At 36.9% G+C, this 26,866-nt stretch overlaps 2 protein-coding genes across 3 annotated transcripts; one reads left to right on the top strand and one right to left on the bottom strand.

Moving 5' to 3' along the window:
• Positions 1-1,623: 1,623 nt before the first annotated feature.
• On the bottom strand, positions 1,624-16,329 carry plcxd2 (phosphatidylinositol-specific phospholipase C, X domain containing 2). Of its 2 annotated transcripts, XM_079863929.1 has the most exons (5): positions 15,867-16,278; positions 12,954-13,420; positions 4,250-4,491; positions 3,482-3,499; positions 1,624-2,247 (listed from the first exon to the last, which is right to left on the bottom strand). In XM_079863929.1, the coding sequence occupies exons 1-5, from the start codon at positions 15,964-15,966 to the stop codon at positions 2,094-2,096; spliced, it is 981 nt and encodes a 326-aa protein (XP_079720055.1). In that variant the 5' UTR covers positions 15,967-16,278; the 3' UTR covers positions 1,624-2,093. The 2 variants fall into 2 exon arrangements, with proteins under 2 accessions (XP_079720055.1, XP_079720056.1); XM_079863930.1 differs by lacking the exon at positions 3,482-3,499 and having other exon boundaries at positions 15,867-16,329.
• A 2,526-nt stretch (positions 16,330-18,855) lies between these two features.
• Positions 18,856-26,784, top strand: LOC307153959 (SH2 domain-containing protein 1B). Its single transcript, XM_079863800.1, has 4 exons — positions 18,856-19,244; positions 25,468-25,531; positions 25,680-25,860; positions 26,222-26,784. The coding sequence occupies exons 1-4, from the start codon at positions 19,111-19,113 to the stop codon at positions 26,278-26,280; spliced, it is 438 nt and encodes a 145-aa protein (XP_079719926.1). The 5' UTR covers positions 18,856-19,110; the 3' UTR covers positions 26,281-26,784.
• Positions 26,785-26,866: the final 82 nt, after the last annotated feature.

The following is a 26,866-nucleotide window of genomic DNA, read 5'->3' as shown; positions in this document are numbered from 1 at the left end:
AATTCACGTATTCAAAATCTAAATTTTGGAACATTTAAAAGAAAGAAATTCTTACAAATGAAGCTTCCAAAGGGCAAATGGGGGTTTTCACCATGATGCCATAGAATAACCATTTTTGGTTCCTCAAAGATCCTTTCAGTGAACAGTTCTTAAAATAACCATTTTTCTTAATTTGAAGACCACTTTAATAATCTAAAGAACCGTTTCCCACTGTATGAACCTTTTGTGGAATGGAACGTTTCCATGGATGTTAAAGGTTCTTCATGGAACCATAGATAAAGAACCTTTGTTTTCAAGAGTGTATGATGTAAAATAAATGAGAAACTTTTTCTAGGAAATTGAAATTGATCATGTGACTTCTTTGTACAGACAGTCAGATGTTCTTGCTTCAACTAAGCTCATTATTCTGTTTGGAACATCTCAAATCATCCTGGAGAACATGATCATCAGATGTTACGCAAACTTATGTGTTATTTCAGTTCAGAGACATTGAGTGTAACTCTAATGATTGTTACATTGATAATATAATTTGTGATGATATTACAAAGAAGTAAATGCATAGTATTTGCATTTGTAGATGTTTAGACCATGGTATGTCTTCTGATTCAAAACTGAACTGCATTTTATGAAAAACTCGAGGGGAAACATTCCCTTTGCGATAACGGCGGCGAACAAAAACTGATTTTAAAGCCAAAGAGAACGAGAGCAGCTGTGCTGATTAGATCTGTCTCCGCTTTCTTTCTCTCTTTCTAAATACCTCCATACTTTGAGCACATAATTGTTCCTTCATTGGATTCAAATGCTCTGTGTGGACTCGTTCACATGGTCCTGATCATTATCTGATGTCCTTCTCATCCCAGAGTCCACTGGAATGTGGACATGGTCACAGGGAAGCGCAGGTGTGGAAGAACCTCTTGCGCTCTGCAGGGCCCTTTATGTGGAGCCGGTCACACCATTTCTGTGAATACTGGTAGGAACAGTTTTTTAAATACTGAAGAGCAAAAAAATTAACTGAGATTAACTAAAGATGATTACACCTAATTCTCATAAAAAAATAAAAAAAAAATCTCACAAAGCCTGTCATGCTTATTTCACACTAAAATCAAAAATATATTTCTATATTTATAGTCACAATGGGAAAAAACTTTTTTTTGATTTAAAATTATAAATGTTATTTACTTTACCCCCCCCCCCAAGAAATTAAATTATAAATGATTATCCATCATGTCAGTATTTATTAGTTATTTATTGTTTAGTGCCAAATTTCAGAGAAAAATCAAGGCAAATTATAAATTACATTTTTGTACTAATAAGAAGTTACAGAATCTATTTATTGCTAAAAAATGGCATTTTTTCACAACTTTAATGAGAAAATAATATATATATATATATTAATAAAAGTATCATCCATAATGGCAGTATTTGTTATAGTGACACATATGAGCATATCGAGGCAATTATATATATAAAAAATTTTTACCAACAAGAATTTATTGGTAAAAAACCCCACCATATTTTCATAACTTTAATGAGAAAAAATAATGATGTATTAATTAAATTCTAAATTGTTATTCATCAAAGCCGTATTTATAGTGCCACATTTCTGAGAAAATTGAGGCAGCAGAAAATACAAAAACTCTTTATTTTTGTTCTTCACCAGCTGTAAAAGAAAAGTGGTTCCTGTCGTGACCATGGTCCACATCTTCCACTGTTAAACCACTCTAAGTGCTGAGATCATACAGAACACAGGATGCTTTCTTTTTCATGATGCATCATAAAACTCAATGAGCCTGCTTGTTCTTGCCCTGATATTGTGATTTCATATATGTTTATATGACAGAATAAACATTTAATATTTATTCAAATACATTCTAAAATATGAATCATAATTACACACATTTTTTTTCAATGCATAAAGTATGTGAATGTGATGTTGCGGTAAAATTATCAGACTAATGACACTTAAAGCTCTGTTGAATGAAATATAAAAAATGGCCAGTTTAGAGCTTATTTGGTGCATGCAGTGACCTCCATGTGATCCCAGTTCTTCGTGGTCAGTACAACTCCAGTCTTTGCGGTGGTCAAAGAAAATGTCATGTGCCTGACTGATCTTGAAGGAGGAGGTTATTTAAACTAATGACAGTGCTTGCGAAGTCCACAAGTTCTACGAAGTCTGAAGTGATGATATTGACCCCATCTATGCCTGGCTTTTGCGCCCCCACCCACGTCATTATGGTTGGAAGGTTCCTGTGACAGAAACAACAGAAGTGCATGTAAGAACAGACGGGTAGGATGCATTGAATAATGCATATTCTAATAACATGCTGATTAATAGTGCTCATGCACAAATTAAACCTGCATTTACACTCATTTTGCACTTTATCTCTTTAATAAAAGACTGAGAATAGTATACACTACCTTTCAAAAGTTTGGAGTCAGGAAGATATTTTTGTTGTTGGTTGTTGAAAGAAATGAATACTTTTATCCAGCAAGAATGCATTTAATTAATAAAAGGTGACAGAATTTATAATATTACAATATATTTCTCTTTCAAATAAATGCTGTTCTTTTGAACTTTCTTCATCATTTCTACAGTTTCCACAAAGCAGCACAACTGTTTTCAACAAAAATGTTTCTTGAGCACCAAATCAGAATATTAGAATGATTTCTGAAGGATCATGCGGCCAAAGAATGAAGTAATTATGCTGAAAATTCAGCTTTGCCATCATAAATTAAATTTGAAAATATATTACGAATAGAGAACAGTTATTTTAAATTGTAAAAATATTTCGCAATTATCGTTTTACTGCATTTTTGATCAAATAAATTCAGCCCTGGTAAGCATTAGAGACTTCTTTCAAAACACACTTTCAAGGTTGTATTCGCATAAAAACTATATGCAATGTTTAATCAACATGACAAAACCGCACTCGTCTACAGGGAAGTAGTTGAAGTAGTTTTAGCAATCACAGAGTTAGTTCTGCTTCAGGTCAGCTCAGACTAGAAATAAACTTCCCAAGCACCACAGCCATCTACAGCAGCAGCCAGGACAAAACCAGGAAATGGGAAGCTCAGGCTGTGTTTTTCCTGGAATAATAAACAATCCAACATCCATACTCAGGCAGATTTAAACAGCTTCCTCCGGGTCGGCTGTCTCACAAGGATTTCCGCTAAGACGCAGCACGAGGCTCCATATTTCTGTGTTGGTCAGTATATGTGCCACTATGTCATATTAAGTCAGACAGCCTAAGTTCATGTAGGCTATGTTCAAAATAGTATACAAAATGTAGTCTGAATACTATATGTACTGTATATTAGGTATGTATTGATCAAAAGCCAGCACTACATTTTAAGGGGCCTTGGAATTTTTTATGAGGGGCCCCTTCAGCCAGGGTCCAGACCTTAGCGGACCCCCTCATTGTGATGACAGACTGAGTTTGTGCTCAGAAGGCTTCCTCACTCTGGTCCTCCAGACACTTACCAAATATGGGGCTGCCACCTAGTGGATCATTTAAAAATTATTCCAACATTTATTGTTTATTTCAATATGTGTGTGTGTATCATAGATATACAATTATCATTTTTGTTAAAAAAAAAAAACGAGTTAAGGTTTTAGTAATTTTGTTGTGTGTTTTTGTCATTTTTTAGGGTGTGTTCACACTTGGCATCTTTGGTTTGATTAAAACGAACCCTGGTGCGATAATTTCCAAATTCTGGTGTGGTTCGATTTAAATATGAACATGACACGGACCAAAGACAGGACGTGATGTTACAAGATGCGACCCTAAAAAGGACAAAATGCTGAAGCATACCTGTTATTTTTTCCGTCATAGGAGCTACGTTGCACATTACAGTTTGGTACAGGCATCAGAAACGCTGTTTCCTTGCTGCAGATCTTTTCTTTTGTGTGCAACGGAGGAGCACTGTTTTGACTCCTTTACACATTTTATAAACTCAAGATCTCAGCTGGTCAAAATACCATCATATGTACGCACATACAACGAGTGCATTTATCCCAGAACACAGCATTGTTTTAGATGTTCGTTAAGTTCCGTCGCAAAACATATATATTTTTTTGTATCTTTAGGTTCGGTCTTAAAAATGACAGTGTGAACACTAATCGAACTAGGACTAAATGTCTTGTTTTCTGTTTTGGTCCAGACCAAAAGAACCAAGAGAACCAAATTAAAAGTGTGAACACATCCTAAATAATTCAGCTTAAAAATGTTTCCTCAACCTAGATACTCACCTCTCCACCAGGTAGTTTCTTAGCCCCCGCACCAGGCCCCTGGCAATGGTCTTGACACGTGGGGTTAAAATGGCCTGAGATACATGAAAGCTGCCGTATTTGGCTCGTTCTCCCAGCGTGGTCTCCAGGAACTGGATGAGCTTGGTAGCGTCTGTGGTATTGGCCCAGGGAGCGGGGATTTTACTACCAGGCCACATCACAGGGCAGCCCTCAGCAGATGGATGATGGTAGAACACTAGGACCTGTGAAACCAAACACAAATGAGTCAGCCATTATTCTGTAGTCAAAATAACATGATGGGCTCTAATGATGATAATGCTAATATTATTAGTGGTGCTTCCAAAAGGCTTGCTACGGCTCATATTTGAGCTTAGTGAACAATCTGTATTAAAGTATTAAACCTTGGTGCATATCTCATGCAGTTTCAACAACAGTCATGAATTATCTGAATTATCAAGGAGAGGTACGACCAACGGACCAAAAAAATCTCATAGACTTGATGGTGGGTTCTAGCAAGTGGCCACTTAGTAAACACCCAAAACACCATAGAAACCACTTGGTAAAACACTCAAAAAACCTCCTCAATCATATAGAAACCTAGCCTGGCTAACGTCAGACCACTTTCTCTTTGAGACGTGGTCTGGAAACCACATGTACATTTTCTCGTATTTGAGGCGTGGTTTACGAATGCCCAGAGCCGTTTATTGGAGATGGTCCTCAATGCAGAGCATAAAATCCGGGGGGAGGAGTTGGATAAAATCCAACTCCTCCCACCTTACATACCTAAACCTACCAATCTCCACCCCCTGATCCCTAAACACACCCCTAAACCTACCCATCTCCACCCCTAAACCTACCAATCTCCACCCCTTATATAAGATCCGACTCCTCCCCTCGGATCTTGTGTACTGCATTGAGGTGCTACTGGTTTATTGGGCGCTACGAATGTCTATCAAATGCGCCTGTACGCAGCTCATAGCCAATCATTTCAAATTATACCAGATGACGTATGTAGAGCGACAGATATTCAACGAAGAAGACGACGATGGGTCAGAGATTTATGTGTACACCAGAGAGTCCTGCACGGGTCCGATTTTGTAAATCCGCACCCGACCCGTTTTCCAACAGCAGCACTAATAAAAATCTGCACCGACCCGCTTAAAATAGAACCGACACCCGACCCGCACCCGAAATAAAATCAGTTTAGACTATCACATTATAGACACACTCAGGGGCGGTTCTAAGGTCAGTGGATATTCGGGGCTTTAGCCCAAACTAAAACTAAAAATGGAGCTTGGTACCTCTAGGGGGGTCCGGGGGCATGCCCCCCCGGAAGAAATTTTGGTACATTTTAAAGATAAATTCATTAATCTGGTGCACTTTGAGTCACCCAAATCCACTGTTAAAAATAAATAATCCACCCGCAAACCACCCATATTCTCTGATTTAGATATCTGCATCTGATCATCATATAACAATTATTCAAATTCTCAGTGTTAAGCATGATAATATGGTAACATATCACACTGAAGTTGGCTAATTAAAAATTAACATTTGTTTAAAATAAAAGTTCTTCTTTTGGCAAAATTACATTTCCTTAATAGCCTAAACAGAGGCTTTACTCCATTCAAACTTAAATTGTCAATGTTTCATTACATCACTGTTTGAAAACACTCAGAATAATTTTTTGTACCTTTATAAGGTTTTATTTTATTAAATGTTTGCTCATCTTTCATTTCAAATGATTAAATTTGATCAATATATTCAATTAAAAGATAATCAATAATAAGACATTAGGCTGTTACCAATCAAATTAAATAATTTACATTGAAAAATTATAACTGTATTAAATTAGATTATTTTAAATATTGTTGATATTTAAATAAAAAAAGTTGACTAATTTGCGTCCCCGGATACTGTCGGTAGTTGGACATTTTTATTATAAAACAGTCAAATATTAAATGTTTATCTAGGCTACTTACATTTTACCAGGCATTCGTTCACTTCTTTAAGCATTTTGACATTGATGAGCTCGACCTCTGAACTTTTAGTCATCCTAACAAACAGAGCGGTGCGTAATGGAGTGCATCAGTGCAGCATCAAGAATATAAAATACATTGCAGTGAATCTCTTATTTGCATCTTACGTTTATTGCCAATAATAATGACAGGTTTGCGAAAGAGTAGAACTCGGTGAGCTCGCGCAAAATACATCTTCAGCACAGCGACTCATGTAAACGCCTCTGATTGGCCGATGCGTTCAACAGACATGTGTGTGATTGGCTACAATGCTCAACGCTGCAAAAGCACGTCGTAAGTACCTTTAATGCAAAGGGAAAAATAAATAAAACTGTAATATGCACTTTTCATGATTAGGCAATCGCGGCTGCTGTAGGCTAATCTTATTCACATTTGTTTTTCTGATTAATTGTTTTGCTCTATGAGAAAGACAAGGTAACAAATTATTCGGGGCTTTACTAAAAACATTCGGGGCTTAAGCCCCCTTAGCCCAGCCCTAGCGCCGCCCCTGGACACACTTACAAACATTTTTATTGCCAGGTCATACAGAAGTTATTACAAGACCATTATAGCCGAAGCTGTCAAAAGGCCGATACATGAAGAACATGGCTAACGTTACCACACAAATCGAACAGACGCGGCTACACCACTATATGCCACACAATTTCGTCTAGCCTACATCTGACAATTTTGGGTTCAAACACACCCTGCACACCACACATACTTAACAGTGTTAAATATGAAAAATACCGTTCGATAGAACGGCTTTGTTACCAGTTATCTGCGTGCTTCCTCAGGGATGAAGTTCCACATTTGCGGCTATCCAACACGAAAATGTTTGCAGCAAAACCTTTCACAATATTTTCTTCAGATAACTCCAAATTTCTCCCACACACTAGACTTGATTTTTGATGACGTATTGTCGACAACTTTACAATCTCCACTAGCTATTCTTTTCTTCAACTCCTCAGCATCTATCTCGACGACTGCAAGCAGAACGCGCGCGCGCGGTTGTGATGCATTTTTAAAAGTGGAAGTAGCCTTGGTAACGTTATAGATCCTGGGAGGGCGTGGCGCGTCGGCACAAATAAACTGATGTGGATTTTAAATTATTTTATCAACTTGAAATACAGGCATATTTTTGTAGATGTGTTCCTAAAAATATGCATATATTTTTACGTCTGTCATGTTGGATCCATAGATAAACAAACTGCTTCGGTGTGTCGCATATACTTCGTCATCGTCTTCCTGCTCCCTCCCCGTTCTGTGATTGGTTCCCTATTTCAGGGGAAAAATTAGTCCATGGTGTCCAGACTACCTTGCAGCGTGAATAAAATCGCGCTGCTCAAGGCAGTATGGGGAAACCCAGGCTAATAGAAACCATCCACAACATCCAAAATGAAGTGTTTCTTAAGCTTTTTTATTGTCCACAACAATATCCGATGGCTCCATGATTTTTCCAGTTTTGTGTGATTTACTGGATAAGGAGTAAAGATTCTAAAACATTTTTTTTTATACATTTTCAACCCGATAAAATATATATAAAAAAAAAAATGATAATCGTTATAAAAATACCCATGAAGTTCTAAGATTTTATTTTCCTAAATGAGACTATGACGTTTATGGCGGAGAAATGCAACGTCAGGAGGACGCAGCCTTCGAAATGAGACACATCTAAATACTCCGAAATCGCATACTTCCCTACTAGTAGGCGAAAAACAGTTTGTGACAAAATAAGTATGTCCGAATTCACTCATAAAAGAACAGGCAAACAAGTACCCGGATGACCTACTTTATCCGGCGAAATTCTGAAGTGTGTATACAATGGACATTTTACTATCCCATGAGGTCACGGGAGCGGATTTATGATTAGAGGTGAAACCATAGACTATAAACGGGTGAAACGACGTAACTGACGCTGCTAGGTCACATGATAATGACAGCATGGCGAATGTAGAGCGTCCAGTGCTGCGTTCCAGTCCAAAATTGTCATGCCCTTCACTCGCTAACTTCCCTTCGTCTCGTTCACTCGGATGTACGTCATTGCGAGTGCCCACTACTGGCGGAAACTGCAATGGTCTGAACTGGAACGTCCTAAGCCCTTGATCACTTGGAATCAGCTGTGGAGTTGATTTATTATTTAAAAATTGTTCCCTTTAATAATTTGTTTAATGCAGCATCCAAATGTTTATAGGTGTGTTTGGGTTGTTTTAAATAAAAAACATTGCTTTATTTATTTATTTTTTTATTATGCTTGCAAACAATACAGAGATGACAAACATGGTATACAATTTTGTATCAGAATTACAAAAATGTCAATACAAAATATAGTAATAATGTACAATGTCATCTGAACATACAAATTTAGTTGTCTGTGTGGTGGTGATTAGACAAGATATGTGGTGACGTCACAATCGTACTGCATTGTGGGACATATAGGTGCCTGAAGTGTACATTTGAAGCAGACTCGCTCCCTCGGTCAAAATCGAGGGAACGAGGTTCTGTCCATATAAACTTCCCTCGTCCACTTCACGAAGTAGAACGCACTTCAAAATGGCGGCAGGGATTCCCCCAAGGGGAAGTTCGCAAGTGCGTGTCTAACAGTGGACTGGAACGCAGCACGGATTACATTCATACTATATAGAACATACTTTTTAGCTGTCGTGAAGTAATTACTAATTCAAAATAAGTACATACTCAAGAAAGTATGTGATTTTTGGATGCAGTCACCATTTGATAGCGTGCAAAAGCGGTCGACACATGCGCTCTAGAAAGGTTAACGTTAATCTTTGTCCAGCGTCTGCACTATTTTTCTCCAGAAGTTATGACCTATACAAATGTCTTTCAATTCTTTTAAAGGAGAACTTGGTAACTTTTTAAACTTAATAAAACTGTCTAGAATTCATTTGGATGGTTAAACAACCTGTTCTGGTGATATTGGTGACTTTCCCCGCTCCCCCCAGCGTTCCCAGGCGGAAAACCAACCTTGCAACTTGGGGACTACCGTCCCAGCAAGATAGAAATTGGAAGTCTCGTGAGAAGCGAGAACGAGAACGAGCACGAGCGCGAAACACGAATTGCTTTACGGCAATTCGACATAAAAGCATGTATGATGTATTACCAGATTACCCACCTCGGTAGACACTATGGGTAGACATAGCTCCACACGATACAGTTGGCTTGCTCCGATCAAAACAAACGCACATGAGCAGCGGTAGAGAGGGAGAGCAGGCCGCCGCAAGTGAGTTTTTTACGACCGTGTTGTGAAATATACGCCCCCCCCCCCCCCCCCACAGCTGTAGGGGGAGCTCGTGGGGAAAACATGCGACAACAAAAGGAAAAATCAGCGAAGAAGTGACTGAGTTCGCTAGAGTTGCCGAGTTCTCCTTTAAACTAAAGTTTCGTCTATCTCATAAACACCTCACACAAGTGCTTGTCAATGCGAGTGTCTGTTATGTTTGCAGTCTCTGCTATTTTGTTGTTGTTGTTCCGTCTCTTTAGTTTCATTTTCTACTGTGAAACAATGACCTAAGCCAAATTCTGTGTGCATTTGCGACCGCAGTTACAAAAATGGACTATGGTGACAATTACAAACAGAAGTATACTTTAGGCTTCCTTATCCATGTCCCTCAAGGGGGTCAGCCCTATGATCCCACGGCCCTATGTTCCCACATTTCTAAGAATTATTTTTTTTTTTTACGATTTGTCTAAACCCCAGTTACGGGTAGGTTTAGGGGTGGGGTCAGGACTCAGGGGTAGGCCATTTGTGGGAACATAGGGCTGTGGGAACATAGACATGCTCCCTTTTCAAGACTGTGGGAATCTGGGTTCTTCGAAGAAAAATGAAATTAGAGGATGAATTACAATAAGAAATATCTTGGTTTTTAGATTTTGGCTTATTCTAAAAAGATTTTGGCTTATTCTAATGCTTGTTTTTTAACAATTTAATTTCAAGTTATTTTGAAGAAGTTTTAAGTTTGCTGAGGCCCTCTGGTTGAGAACCACTTCCTTCATTCATGGAACTGTTACTTCTGCACAGGCAAACACCACTCACATTTTGAATTCATAATATGTAACCAGCAACTCTGCCAGAATATTTAAGATCTTGGTTCACCACCTTTTCTGGTACTAGCAGAATCAGAATCAGTTATGTCCACAAAGACTAACATGAAAATCTGCTAATCTGAATGTGTTCACAAATAGCATAGTGCTTGCAGGGGATGCGAGTGTCCAGTTGTTGCCATTTGTACACCTGTCCTCCTCCATCAGAGTGGAAGTGAGACGTTAATCCGACAGTGATTAGGGTCAGAACACAGCAGGAATAGCTGACCCTTTGGTGCAGCACACCACAGACACACAAAGAGTCGGCACGTCAGCTCTAGTTCACACACAAGTTGCTGTCAAAACAGTCTGAACTGCAAGTTTAGTATAACAGTAAAATGCAAACCCACACAATTTCCCCTTGTTTCCATAGTCATTAGTTCATGCATTCATGATCTCTAGACTACATTACTAATGCATTACTAGTTGGTTGTCCTTCATCCTCAATAAACAACCTACAATTAGTCCCAAATGCAGCTGCTAGAGTTCTTACTAGGTAAAGAAAAAATGATCATAACACCAATCTTATCATCTCTACACTGGTTACCTATTAAGTTCTGTATCAATTACAGAGTATTGCTACTGACCTATAAGGCCCTAAATGGTTTAGCTCCTGTGTATTTAACTGATCTTCTATCGCCCTACAATCCATCACGCTCTTTAAGGTCACAAAACTCTGGGCTTTTCCCATACACAAAAGAAATATATTTGAAATATATTTTCAGAGTATATCTTGGAATATATGCAAATATTTGAAATTGGCCCAATGAAATATATTTCACACTTAACATCATACAGTGCTATGCATAAGTTTAGACACCCATACTAAAGTTGACTAAAAAGAGGAATAAAAAATCATCTTTTGGAAACTGAACTTAATGCCTTAATTTAAAAAATTAGGAAAAATCCAACCTTTAAGGACACCAATTTTCTTTGTGAATGAATAATGTATCGTAAATAAATAAATGTTCTTCCTTAAAATACAGGGTGCATAAGTTTGGACACCCCTATGTTAAATTCCCATAGAGGCAGGCAGATTTTTATTTTTAAGTATTTAAAAAAAAAATTTTTTTAGGATACTATGCATCCTGATAAAGTTCCCTTGGCCTTTGGAATTAAAATAGCCCCATATCATCACATAGCCTTCACCATACCTAGAGATTGGCATGGTTTTATTTCAGTTAGCCTAATAGCTAGTTTGATTTGCATTGAGAGATGATCTTATGGAAAGTACCCCATGCCAATCTCTAGGTATGGTGAAGGCAATGTGATGATGAGGGGCTATTTTAATTCCAAAGGCCAAGGGAACTTTATCAGGATGCATAGTATCCAAAAAAAAAATCAAAAAATCTGCCTGCCTCTATGGGAATTTAACATAGGGGTGTCCAAACTTATGCACCCTGTATTTTAAGGAAGAACATTTATTTATTTACGATACATTATTCATTCACAAAGAAAATTGGTGTCCTTAAAGGTTGGATTTTTCCTAATTTTTTAAATTAAGGCATTAAGTTCAATTTCCAAAAGATGATTTTTTATTCCTCTTTTTAGTCAACTTTAGCATGGGTGTCTAAACTTATGCATAGCACTGTATATTTTTGTTATATTTCAGAATATATTTCAATGTATTTGGAATATATGCCACATATATTTTTGACACTTTTGGGGACCCATACAGAAAAAAATACATTGAAATATATTCTATATAAACTCTGAATCAACATGTACCAATGCTACAATTTTCCATATGTCATAATCATTTGTTAACAAACAAGTATTCATTACTGCCTTAAATTATTACAATGTTTAAATGAATACATTTTTACTGTGTGATTTGTTTATGTACATTTCTGAAATGCATAACTTAACTTGACAGTTACCTCTGACAACAGATCACTCTAAATTGTAATGTAGGACAAGCAGTATCGGTATCATTTCTATCAGTAACAGGAAAGGCGTATTATTTTCCATTTTTTTACAGTTTTTCAAGTAATTGTAGTGAGTTTCAGTATGACTGATTGCCTAATCTGATCTTTTTTTAAAGTGTTAAAAAAAGTCAACATCCTTAAAGGTGCTCTAAGCGATGTCACATGTTTTTTAGGCCCAAACATTTTTTGTCACATACAGCAAACATCTCCTCACCATCCGCTAGCTGCCTGTCCCCGGAACACACTGTAAAAAAACACGGTCTCTGTAGACAGCCCAGGTTCCACAAACCGCAAGAAAAACAAACTGGGTTAACCCGCACCACAAAACATAACAAACTGTTTCAGCCAATAACCAACAAGAATGATTTGGGGGTGGGGGTTTGGGGGGTTAGTGCGCGGATGAGGAGGAGGGAGGGTCTAGCTAGCCTCCATTTTGTTTGACAATACTTCAAATGTCAACAAGAAGTGACGTCACCCAACATCACGTTGAGCACCTTTAACATCAACATTCTTATTGGTGTACTGATATTATCAGTACTTATTGTTATTGAGTAGCAGATTACAAGATTTTTCTGCTTTTTCTTCTCGTCAAATCAAGATTTTTACTTTATGTAAAGCCTTCATTATTATCATCAGATGTGTACAACGTGAGCTCACCTGGTACTTGTTCTCCCACAGATAGTTTAGAGTGATCTCCTCCACCACATCAAGCTTGCAGAGCTTGTGACCAAACACGTCCTTCAACATCTTGATTAGGTATTGATGATGCTCCTCGCTCATTGCATAATGATGATTAAAGTCTAAAAAAACAACCTCTTTCTTGTGCACGTTCAGAAAATGGTTAATGTCATTAAGGCCATCACGTACTTTGTGTCCAAACAGCCCATGTATAAAGTATATCTCGTGGCCTGGTTCTCCTGGTTTGGTGGACACACGCAGGTCGAAATAGCGTATTCCTCCCTCAAGCTGTTCCCTGAAGGTGAGGTTCTGAGTCATGGACCACTTCTTCATCACCTTCTTGGCAAGAAAGCGGAATATCGCAGCTAGGTGCTTCACATATGCTTTCTGGTCTGGGCCGACTGGAGCGTGCTCATCCACCCAGAAGCTGAAGGAGTCATGAGACCCTAAAAGATGAACACAAAGGCAGAATCAATACAAAATTCGAACATTTCAATATGCATTTTAAAAAAGTAACAGGCTTGACAGTTCTGCAGTTAATTTAGCCATTATGTCATGACACTATTGTTTATTAGAAAGATTTATTTAGAAAAATCAAGCTTTCAATAATCAGTTGCTAATTGTTAAAAAAAAAATCACAGGAACAGGTTTGACCATTAAGACGTCCTCTAAGGAAACCCTAAAAAGGGAGACATTTACATCCTGAAAAGATTATGATGTCATAGTGACATTGTGTTTTTTTTTATTTAGTTTACCGAATTTTTTATTATTTTGCTTTTAAGTCTTAAAAAGAAAACATCAAATAAATGTTTTATATATTTCATTATTTAATATGTTATTAATATAATATATAAAACACATTAAAAGAAAGGGAATAGAAAGAAATAAAAAAGCATACATTTAAATTATATATTTTATTAAAATGATCAATTAATGTGAAGGATCTAAGTAAGTGTGTGTGTTGCATCAAGTAAGCAACCATTCATCTGTGATGTTTTATATTCTTTGTTTTTTTATTTATTCAATTTCTTTTTATAATCATTAATCATTTATGTGGTGGTCATTTATCATTTAATTGTTTATTCATATTATTATTAGGGCTATCAATCGATTAAATTTTTTAATCACGATTAATCGCATATTGTCATGAGTTAACTCGCGATTAATCGCATTTAATCGCATATTTTTTTTAATTGTTCTAAATGTAGCCTACCTTAAATTAATACTTTTCAAGTTTGTAATACTCTAATCAACGTGGGCATGGATAAATATAGATGCTTTATGCAAATGTATGTTTATTATTGAAACCATAGTCAATATAGAGCATAAGGACGAGACATGTTTCAAAGGTCACAGATGTTTTTCAAAGAACTTGTTCATGTCTATTAGACACGTAGAAAGAACAAAAAAATGCCAGGTTACCATTACTTCTCTTTCTTTGCACTGAGCAATTTACTAACACAAACATGTTTAGATTTTTGCATGACAGGGCAGCTCTTCTGAAAATACTAAATGTACATTTATTATTTATTAGCCTATTACATTGTAGTTTGTCTCTCTCTGTGCCCATTTTGATGAAGCTAAATTCTCAATAAAACTGTTTTCATTGGTATATTTTACTGTTTCTGTTGTCAAACAACGGAATGAATTTGAAATGGTGACTGAAACGCGACCCATTAAGACATAACCAGGTCTCCCTTCCAAGACGTTAATCTGCACAAAAATCCTGATAATCGAGCCGTCGTCTGGTGAAATCAAATTCACATAAGATAAAGACAATATCTGTGCTCTGATTTCGGCTATACTTGTAAAAATAGAGAAGCAACATAATATCTGTGCTTAACTGAGTTAAAGCGCTGCTCCTCCGCGCGAGACGCAGAGAGAGAGAGCGAGCGAGCGAGAGGTGCGCGCGCGTGCTGAGAGAGCAGTACCGGCGGTACCGGTAGATTCTCAGAAACTAAATAAGGTTTGGGCGCTTTGTTGAAGGGAAAAAATCGCTAAAGGGTTCTGCAATGTCGCTAAGTTAGCAACACTGTGTATCTCCATTTCTCCAACTAGGGGTTGGGCCACGGGTCAAACAGAAAATACGCGCTGCGTTAATCGCACGTTAAAAAAATTAGTGCCGTTAATATGATTTTGCGTTAACGCGTGATTAACGCGTTAACTTTGACAGCCCTAATTATTATTAGATTTATATTATTCATAATATAATTATGTATTCATCATTTTATATTATTCATTATCCATGTTTTAATATTTCATATGACTTATTTTTACTTCCTTGTTCTTGCAATGCTATTTTAAACTTATGGTTGTGTGGTTCAAGAAGGGGAAATGAAGTTTGCATGAGTAAGAGATAAGTTAACCTCCATTTCAAGGTTTTCAACGTCACAAGATGATGCTGTGAAACAGTATTTTTCCATTGTTTGTGCTTTGGTATAATAAAAGTTGTTGGATTTGTACTGGTCTGATGAAGTCTGAGCATTGAAATATACACAAGTTTATTCAATAGACTCTGCTCTTTTTGTTTTTGTCATGACTTCATCTCCTGCTTCTGCTCTTCTCTGGCTTTCCAGTCAAACTCTCAGGCTGATAGAAGACTGTTAATAGAGTTTTGGGTATCAGACTTGCTGTTGACGGAAAAAAACCCGGAACTTGCATTTAATCACTCTTTTAACTAAATAAATAAAGTTATAAGGCGTTTATTAGGCTATTATTATTGTTTATTAAATTATTATATAGCCTATAGGCTTACATCTATTTGGAAAATGACCAACTTTTGAATTCGCCACTGAATTAAATATTAAAGGAAAGTAATACCTTGTTTCACTTTTGAATTCATTTTAGTATTTAATTTAAGTTAAATGTCAAAGGTCAGAGAGGTTCTCTCACCAGGAACCGCCAGGTGCTTGAGGGGCATTGATGTGAGGGCAGGGCACAGGGAGCCCATCCAGTCGGCGTTGGAGGTGCTGCCTTTGGGTCGTGTCTTCATTTCCTCTAGTAAAGCGTTTCAGCGCTAGCATGTACGATGCCAATTCAACACTGATCCAGGCCAAGCTAATCCAGCAAACATCGTTACTCCTCGCGAAATCATTACAGTCAATCGGCATCAACGCGCGATTTAAATCAAGATAACAATGATTTACTCATTATACTAACATCAATATGTGAGGCAAACTGCAGATGGAGAGCGAGCTGTTCTACTAAGTTAATCTTCTTAAACTGAAATTACAATCCTCATCCTCATCCCTGCTTCCCTGCTGGCGTTAAAACGTCTCGGTCAGGGCTGATTACCCCCGCCCTCTCTCTCCCCATTAGACAGGTAACAGATGGGACACTTCACCTCCAGTACTGCAAGTGGATATTTCTTGTAGCCTAATGTTTGAAGAGCATGGACACTTTTGACTTACTGACCCCACCAATGAGTGTGATCCATTTCAGCATTTGTTGCAGTGAAGAGCTGAAATTGGAGACTTGTTATTGTACTACCACGGAAATGAAATGCTTAAAAGCACATGAGGAATAGTGGTTTTGATTTCCAAGTAACTCGAATATCTTGAATCACTTAACTAAAAAAAGATTAGCTCAGTGACACTTTCTGAGTCATCAAGACGTGAGTGTAAAATAAGTGCATTCACTCAATAGATTCATCTCCAAGTCGACCGAAGCAAATCTATTTTTTTCCTTTCACTGTTGAACATGACATTATTAAGTTACAGTAAATGATTAAGAGATAAACATAAATAGCCAAAGCATTCAGCACTTCAAAGGGAGAACTTAAAAGGATAGTTCACCCAAAAATGTCAATTCTATCATCAAAAGAAGATATTTTGAAGAATGTCGGTAGCCAAACAGTTGATGGGCCCCATTGACTTCCATATTATTATTTTTTCCATACTATGGAAGTCAATGGTGCCCCACAACTATTTGGTTACCAACATTTTTCAAAATATCTTCGTCTGTGTCCAGCAGAAGAAATTCATATAGGTTTGGAACAAACTGATTTTGGTGAACTATCCGTTTAAAGTTGCAGTATGTAATATTGAGAGCTAGCAGTTGAAGTGGGTACTGCAGTCCAAATTCAAAATATTGGAGTAGCCTATGTGGTCTCTGCGGAACAAAACTGGGTGTTTCTAAATTTGTGGGTGTTTTCAAACTGGTAACTCAAGCTATGAAAATGATGCCCTTTACCCGACCCCACCCCTAAACCACCCTTACTGTGACGTGAGCAAATAAGGTAACTCGGTCGAAAACGCCCCTCTGTTTATGGCCTCGCCCACTATAACTCATACTACTTGTCCTGCAGAGACCTAAAGTGTGGCTGGATGTAACCGATCGGCGAGAGTAGCCGCGTGCAGGCGGGGAGGAGACGTGAAGTCGGACACTTTCTGGTTCCCGTAGTGACCGCTCACGTGGTCTTTGAATACTTTACCACAGCTGAAGTGAAATGAATGCAATATTTGCCAAATAATACACAGATTTTTCAGAGACATTTTCATTCAATACTTTATGTACTGCTTCATACAGCGTCTGTTTGAACAAGAATAAAGTTCAACATAAGCTACTATCAATGAAGTGGAGTTTTTTAATCAGTTTTAATTTGATACAATATAATCGCAACGACATGAAAAGAGTGATTACTGTTATAAAAAACTGATTTGTGAGCTTTAGAGGGACTAAAGGTGTTCGAATAAACACGAAACACACGTGATCGTTGTCATGCGGTGAATCCGGCCAATCGTGGAACAGCTGTGTCGTCATCAGCCCAGGCAGTGCAGCCGCTCTTGAGAAGCAGTAAAAGAAATGGACACATCGACCCCATTGGATTCAACGGAGAAAAGTGAAGTCAATTAGAAGCACTCACTTCCTGATGGCTGACCATACTGCGCAGACTCAAACTGAGCTTGACGACGTAGATGTGACGTGAGCAACCTGTCTGACAGTTGTAAGTCTTCTAGTAGCTGTGCCAAGAGAAATCTGAATCATTCCCTTCCGAAACTTGCAGAGACGGAGAGTGTGAGTAGGAGGTGTCCATGAGCTAGGAGCAGGAGAAACTTTTGTTAAGTATTCTGATTCATTATTTTGTCATTTTGCCTCCACGTCCCCCGATTGCCCGCGAGCTTCTCCTCCTGTCCATACGGTAATTTCTCTACTGTGCGATAGAGAGTCGCGTGGTTATGACGCAATCGTTAGCCTATTTTTACAAAAACTGCTTCTACGGGGCCATAACGTAAGATACAAGTCAATGGAATGCTAACAGCAGTTGATGGTCTGCTAATCAATGGCGGCCCCCGGGGAAGCTTCAGTTTTTTCTGAAAGATTATTCCCTTGTTGAGTAGCTGCGCTGGCTGAGTTCTCCGGCTACTCTCGAATCACTCTCGCGGTACTTTGATGGCATACGTCACAGTCACGTGGCGTTGGCGCTGTATCAAGTCGGACAAAATTTCTAACTGGCATGCACTGCTTCAAGTCAGCCGCCGATCGGTCTGTGCAGAGCTGCATGAAGTCAAACAAGCCTCTATTCGGAGAGTCATTTCCCCCACCCCCTCCTCCTCAGACTCGACTTCCACATGAAGATGTGGCCCAGATCTGGGCCAGTGTTGAGATGTTTGAAAACTCCCCTAAAGCAAATTTTTGAAGTGAACATTTTAAATATGCATCCAAATACATGTATATATGCAGCTATATCCTACACTGTATATTCTATATTTTTAAATACACAATATTCTCTTATCTCTATAAGATAAATACAATTTCATGTAAGTTAAATTAAAAGAGGAATTTACAATGCTTCAGTCGTGATCTTACTTGTTACTTTTGACATAGGCATACTTTTTTACACTTCCTTGCCTTTGACCACTACCAAGCTCTTTCTCACACACACACGCGCGCGCGCGCAAACCGACTTCCGGTGTGACAATATTTGGTTCGGGTCTGCATTAGGTTATACCGTCAGACTCAGACGGAAAGATGCTCAGCCTTAAAGTGTCTCATAATTTCTGAGTGTGGGCATCAAGGAAGTTTCCTTTCGATTCGGTTCACTAAACTGCCTGTGGACTTGCGTAAGAAGACGTATTTTGAGCAAACAGCAGTGACTTGAATTGGCAGCACGCTCCTCATATGTGCCATGTGAAACATGGACCATCCAGCGTATCATGGTCCGATAAGCAAACAGAGATGCGAGGAGCTGCTTGGGAAGAAAGGAAAGGACGGAACTTACCTCATTCGTGACAGTGAGACCATTCAGGGAGCTCTCTGCCTCTGTGTATAGTAAGTACTGTTTCTTATTCACTATTTTTTTAGGAACTGAACTTAGATAGCTATAATCTCCTGATTTTTCCATTTCCCTCTACCATCATCAGATACAAAAATAACGTTTTGCATTTATTTGAATGAATGAATTGAGACTGCAGAATGGTTCAAGCTGATTTTCTGATTTATCAGTTGAGTTGTCACTCACCACCATCAAATTTGACACATCAGCAATGACAGCTAATAATGTTGCACAAATGTAGTAGCTGTGTTGCTGACTAAGACCTATTATGGAAATTATACAGTATAAATCCAAAACATTTTCTTCAGACATTCGCCAATTTTGGAACAGAGTTAATATAATAGAAAATATAAGCGTGATTAGCTAAAAAATTTTTTTTTTTTTAAAAACAAAGAAAAACAACAAACTTAACTCACTAAAGTTTTTTCATAGTTGGTCAAATATGGAAAGCAGTCTTTTAGAATGAAGGCTGACTTTGATATTACCTTTTTGAAAGTTTTAATATCTGATGAAGTTGAAAAACGTGTGGTTTTACCCGAAGTGAGTGATAATATAAATTCATATATATTTTTTATAAAATAAGGAGAAAATCAGTGAGCTCGTTGTTTCTGCATTAAATTATTACATTGTTTAAATTAATACCTTTTTCGCTAACTGTGAGTTTGTATATGTAGGCTTCTGAAATGCACTTTTTCTGAAATGCAATTTCTGAATAACTTTTACAGTTACAGTTATGTGGATTGTGAAAAAAGCTTTACAAATAAATGTGAATTGAAAATCAAAGCAAATGGTTAAGTTGTATTAGGAATATTAAACTGATTATCTCTAATTAAATTCAAAACTAAGGGTACATATATGAATATATTGGAATATTTTGGTAAATTGGAGTATATTTTGTAAATTGGAATATATTTTGTTATAAATATGTTTAAATCTATATCTCTTAACCAGAATATGAATGAATAATTAAGCAGTGAATCAATGTGTAATTTGTATACAAGTATTTGTAATTCTTTCTTAGAAGTGTATTTTCACCACAGTATTATTTTTAAATTGGTCCAGTTGACGCATTAAACTTTTAGGAAATATTATTAACGGAAATCATTTTGTGGCTTTTTGTCATTTAGGGTAATGAGAATGCCTGCAAAATGTTGACACTGATGTTTTGTGGAACGTGCACCCAAAATTAAAATTACGGGTACCATATTTGTGGGTCTGAATATCAAAATATCAAAAATTTGATATTTTTCATATTTCATCGTTAAAGGCCTTTCACTTCACAGACCCAAAATAGACCCTAGATAGACCAAAATGTCAGATCAAAGATAGAGATAGACCAAAATGTCAGTTTCTCATATCCTCTAGAGGTATTTACATTTTACATTTATACATATTTACAATACTGTTTAGAATATTCACAGTTTATGAAATGTTTTTTAAAGTATTTTTTTTAAACCCCCCTTAATAAAAATGATACCCAGATTTTTAAAAACATTTTAAGTGCTAGTTTCATAAATGAAGTAAAGATGTATATCACTGTGGGAAGTTGTCTAACTGGAAAGACACAAACACGATATATAATTAGATATTTATTCCTCAAAATTTTGCTCGACTTCCCAGCTAAGCTTTGTAGCATTCAACAAATGCACATTTGCAAAAGGGGAAATGAGCAACTCTTTAGATATAAGCGGTAAAAGGGAAGCGGTTGTAGTTCATAGGCCTGTCACGATAACTACTTTTTGTTGTGCGATATGTTGTCCCAGAAATAACTGCGATAGACAATATTATTGCCATTTTAAGACCATTTTATGCCACTGAATATAAATCATAATATAACAGCATAATAATGCAAGTAGGCCTACACACTTTCAAATGACAATAATCATTCTTTCGATCATGGAAATAAAGTGTCAAAAAATTAAATATCCTAAATAAAAAAAACTTGAATAAATAGTAAATAAACATTTTCTAAAAAAGAAAATGCACTTGTAAAAGCACAAAAGGCACTTATTGAAATGTTCTATTTACAGATTTTTCCCTGGCTTTCTTTTCTCTGTAAAGTAAAAATTGATGAAAACACAAACCCTGCTTAGCAGTCAGATGTCCGTATGAACAAAGGCACAGATGCCTCAACAGGCCTTATCTGCTGCAAAAACTATTTACGTGTATTACGTGTAAACATATTGGCCATATATTGCGTAACCAAAAATTATTTAAGTCATGTACATATATTGTGTGATAAGTCGATATAATGATTATTGTGACAGGCCTAGTTACACAGCAGAGACGTTGCACTGGAAAATATATACACTGCTCAAATACTTGAAATGGTAATCTTAAAGTGCATGGCTACTAGTACTGCACATTTTGGGGCTTTTCAGAGGGCTGTATCTTGTGATGTTAAAACTGGGAATGACTTCTAAATGTCTAAATTTTATCTGTAAAAAATGAAGGGGCCCAGAGCAATATAATGTAGTCAGGGGCCCCAGAATACCTAACTTTGTCCCTGGCCGGTCCCAAAGAATGTTTTCCTGCATTCTGCTTGCACTATTGTTTAATTGTTTGTTTAGGTGGGGCACATTAAATGCAATGAATGACACATATTTAATATGCTGTCAAGTTAGAAAAATGTGCCTGAAGTCCCTTGCGTTCCGTTCCATTCTGTTGCACTTCAAAAAACACATCTTGCGCTATTATCAGTTGCATAACAGTAATCCAATGGTTACCGTTTCTTATTTTTTCAGTGTGTTCTTCTGAATGTTTTAGGTGACAGTATATGATAAGACTGAAATTATCTCCAAACATAGGCTAATTGCTCTGTAGTACGGTGGCCGAGAGGTGCAAAACAAATCACAATTACAAAAACAAAATAACAATTCAGAAAACACAACGACAATTTAGAAAACAAAATAACAATTCAGAAAACACAACGACAATTCAGAAAACACAACGACAATTCAGAAAACACAACGACAATTCAGAAAACACAACGACATTTCAGAAAACACAACGACATTTCAGAAAACACAACGACAATTCAGAAAACACAACGACATTTCAGAAAACACAACGACAATTCAGAAAAAACGGAAAAGGTAGGTATATTTTGAGAATGACGTACTTTTCACTGATTGGACGAGATACCTGTCAATCAAGAAATTTGTGATCAACTTTGTTTTGCTATGCGAAAATAGAACACATTAAACTTTTACTTTGAAGAAAGACATTCATGTGCCGTGATTGTGGACATGCTGGCGACATACCACATAATATTTACTATATTAATAGTGTGTCATGAGTTTATGCCTGAGCACATGGTTAGCATGAGTGTTTCGCGATTAGCGCGATAGCCCGCTATTCATTATAACTGGTCATAATGAGTGTATGAGAGTACATGATGTTGTTTCAGTCATATTTAGTTTGTAAAAAGCAGCATGAGATTAGAGTGTTACTACCAGCTGTCACACGTCATTTTGGGGCTAGCTAGAGCATGAGAACTGCACAGAGAGAGAGAGTGTTAAATAGCTTGTTGATCATATTTTTCCTTCTAGTGTAATGGAATGTGTACAACGGTCATTACTGTACAAAAGTGATATACATGTTGAGATTGTATGTTTTGAGCTTTTGTTATGCATATTCTCTTATGCTTCATTCTGAGTAAATACACCAACAAAGAAGCCTTCACTGCAATGCTCTCTTTTATTTCATTTTTCGACATACCACTACATTAAAAGCTGCGTCGACCAGGACAGTTGTTCGGCTACCGGACAACGTGGTTAGTAGCCTACTTCTCTGCAGAAGTTGCGTGTTAAACGTGATGACATATGCGGCTGCTGCAAGAACTCGACCCACCAGGGACAGAACAAGGACACGTCGTAGATTCGTTAGGCGTACCTATCATTCCATGGGACCGAACTATCTTTGGCACGTTGATGGGTACGATTTGTTTCTACCGGTACTTCCCATAGACAGTATATAAACGGTACTTCCAGACAGTATCGCTTGATTCCGGTTCTGGCTTGATTGACATGTATCTCGTCCATTCAGCGATAAGTACGTCATTCTCAAAATATACCTACCTTTTCCGTTTTTTCTGAATTGTCGTTGTGTTTTCTGAAATGTCGTTGTGTTTTCTGAAATGCCGTTGTGTTTTCTGAATTGTTATTGTGTTTTCTGAATTGTTATTTTGTTTTCTAAATTGTCGTTGTGTTTTCTGAATTGTTATTTTGTTTTCTGAATTGTCGTTGTGTTTTCTGAATTGTTATTTTGTTTTCTGAATTGTTATTTTGTTTTTGTAATTGTGATTTGTTTTGCACCTCTCGGCCACCGTACTGTAGTCTATGAATGGTGAATACATGTTGATAACACAGCAGAATGTAATGGAAATCAGATATAATCTAAATGTGTCACTGTTATTTTCAGTGATGGTAAAGTAGCCTTACATGTTGGCAACATCTTAGCCGTCTGCTTATTTATTGATTCAGTGATCATTTATATATGGCAGTGTACAGAATGCACTGTATATAAGATTTTTAACAGCTACTAAAATAACTTAATGAAGATAGAACGGAAACGCTGGTCAGTGATTCTACCAACCCAAACAGAGCATGACACTTCCTGAAGGTAACTGTACTAAGAAAGTGTCTGTCAAGAATATACACAACTATGCAAGAAACGAAGATGTCAGTTACTGTAACTGTTGTCTTTTAATCTAAAAAGCTGTAAAAAGGAGAAATTAAAAAAAGCTAACCAATAATATTTTCAGTGTTTTCATACAGTCAAGGTCATAGTATAAATTCTTACACAATTCTTACATTTAGGCAGCATAAAACTGATGTTGCAATTGTCTTTTCTTCCATTTTGTGATGTGTATCCGAGTGAACCAGCTTTTTGAACAAGAAAAAATGTAGGGCAGGACTTGATTTTGTCCATCAGGAATTAAATGGATGATTATGGTTTGTTATTGCTGAGTGACCGGTTGTTCTAGCGCCAGTAAACGCGCTATCAGGGGTGTATTCCAGAAAGCAGGTTAAGCGCATATCCTAACCTTTCAACTTTAAGGGCACACAAGTAGCCATTGCAACTTATTCTCTGAACATAACCTGCTCCGGTGCAGATTATGTTACAGGGTTAATTAGTTTACTTCAGAGGTGTTCAGCGCATACGTATGATGAGGCTCCACCGGGCTTGACAGATTTCACACAATATTATATTTTATAGTTGTATGTATGTAGGTAAAACAAAGACTGTTTTTTTTTTGTTCAATTAGCATCAAACAAAACAATATAATTCTAGTTCATAGTGATAAAAAAAAACTGATTAAAGGGATAGTTCACACCAAAATGTCAAATTTTCATTACTTACTTACCCTCAATTTGTTCCAAACATGTATGAGTTTCTTTCTTCTGTTGAACACAAAAGGAGATATTTTGAAGAATGTAATTGGTAACCAAACAGTTGATGGCACCCATTGACTTCCATAGTATTTTTTTCCTACTACGGTACTTCCTACCGTCAACTGTCTGATTACCAACATTCTTAAAAATTTCATATTTTTGGTTCAACAGAAGAAAGAAACTCATACAGGTTTGGAAAGACTTGGAACAAAATAAAAACTTAATTTTTGGGTGAACTATCCCAACTATATGATTTTAATGACAACTGCCCCGTAGGTACATGGTGATATGCACCAAGAATGTATCTCACCATTAAACAAAAGAGGAAGAAGAAGAATGGCTCGATTCTTCTTAGCATCCGTTTCCATGCTCTGTTTTATACTCTGTGTTGACTGAACTTCCACCAGACCACGGTTTTGAATCCTGCAAGTAAGTAAGCTTTGGGTTAATCAACCGAGGGTTCAGGGTATACAACTGTAATAGAGATTATTCAACCTCTAAACCACTACCACAATTGAGCTATTTCAATTACTTTTGTTTGATTTGTTCAGTGCAAACACCTAAAAGTCAGTAAATGTAGCTAATAAACCTGATTTACAATGGGAGTTGAATAATTTCTGTATGTGAGCGCAAGTTAACCGTGCTTTCTGGAATACACCCCGAGAGAAGAGAAGAGAAGTGATGTCGGGGGTGGGGGGTGGGTATTTTGATGAAAAGATTAAAAAAATAATAATGATGTGAATGGATAAATGAAAAAAAAAAGTCCATTTTTATTTCATGGTGACTTTAAATACTTACTTTGTTTATTTATGCATTTTTACAGTAAACAAAAAGTGGTCTATACTTATAGGATCCTTCAGACCCACTCTGGATCCTACACTCTACAGGTAGGACACACTAAAATAAGATCTCTGTGGTGGATAACTTCTGCATAACAGTACAGATCTAAACTGATTGCACAACAGATTTAGCAAATAAATATGTGAATAATTAAATTTACAAGTCATTAAAATGTCACGACACTATTTGTTTCAGGCTAGCTCAGGTGTAGAGGAGAAGTTCTTCAAGACGATGAAAGATCTTATTCGTCATTACAAGCAAAAGAATCAAGGACTTGCAACACACTTATACCGTTCGCTGAAAAGAAAAACACTGCTAGAACAGCCTTTGCAATGTCCAGAACCACTAGTGCCTGATGAGCAAAACGAATATGAAAGTGAGTGTCAACTGTTATAATATAAGAGATTTAACAATCATGAGACATTACCAATGCCATTACAAGTGTTGGCGGTAACGCATTACAAGTAACACGAGTTATGTAATCAGATTACTTTTTCAAGTAACTAGTAAAGTAATGCATTATTGTTTAATTTACAGCTAAATAACTTTTTCAAATGAGTAACGCAAGTTACTTTTATTGCATTACTTTTAAAAGTGGCTTTCTCCAACACTGGTCATTACAATGTCAAAACATCATTAGACAATTACAATAACATATTTTAGCAGGAATCATCTTTGAATTAGAACCAAAGCTGTTCCCTTACCCTAACTAACTGTGAACCTTTTCTCTCTCTCAGATGTTGATTGCTCAGGGGACTATGTTGTTGTTCTGCCAGATGATTTAGTCACAATGTGATGTTCGGCCTGGATAACGGGATCAGCCAACACGAAGGACATAAATCGTGGATGTGTATATCAATTGCTGTAAAGTTGTGGATTTTGTAGTCATTATACATTTTCTTTCTATAGATTTGAGTTTAAAGTTTGGTTTGGTTCTCTTAATATTTGTTACGTTTTGTTCTAATGATAAATGATTTAATACACAGAGGATTTCACACAGTCAGTGTTTCAAAACCTAGAAATAGTGCTAAATATTGTTTATTTATTTCACAACACTGTGGCAATTCTATATTTGTAGATTCTATTTGTGTCAAACAGAGTCTATATGCAGTGTAAATATTTTGTTCCTAATGAATGTGCTGTCTTGAGGTTTTTACATGTAAATATTTTCCATTTACTTTACCACTTAAATGTGCCCACATAAGAACAGTTTCCTATGCATTGTTCCATATGGTCAAAGACGGAACTGATGTCACTGCCTGAATTTAAGTTTGGTTGGTGTCTTTTAATAAATCAGTTTAAAAAAAAAAAAAAATCAACTTGTTTGCCATATTTCTCCAAGTGCTTCATTTCTTATAGGCTAAATGACCAAAGATTTTATT

The sequence above is a fragment of the Squalius cephalus genome (assembly GCF_949319135.1).
Source record: "Squalius cephalus genome assembly, chromosome: 25".
In the NCBI taxonomy this organism is placed as follows: domain Eukaryota; kingdom Metazoa; phylum Chordata; class Actinopteri; order Cypriniformes; family Leuciscidae; genus Squalius; species Squalius cephalus.
This window is presented reverse-complemented; position numbering and strand designations above follow the sequence as displayed.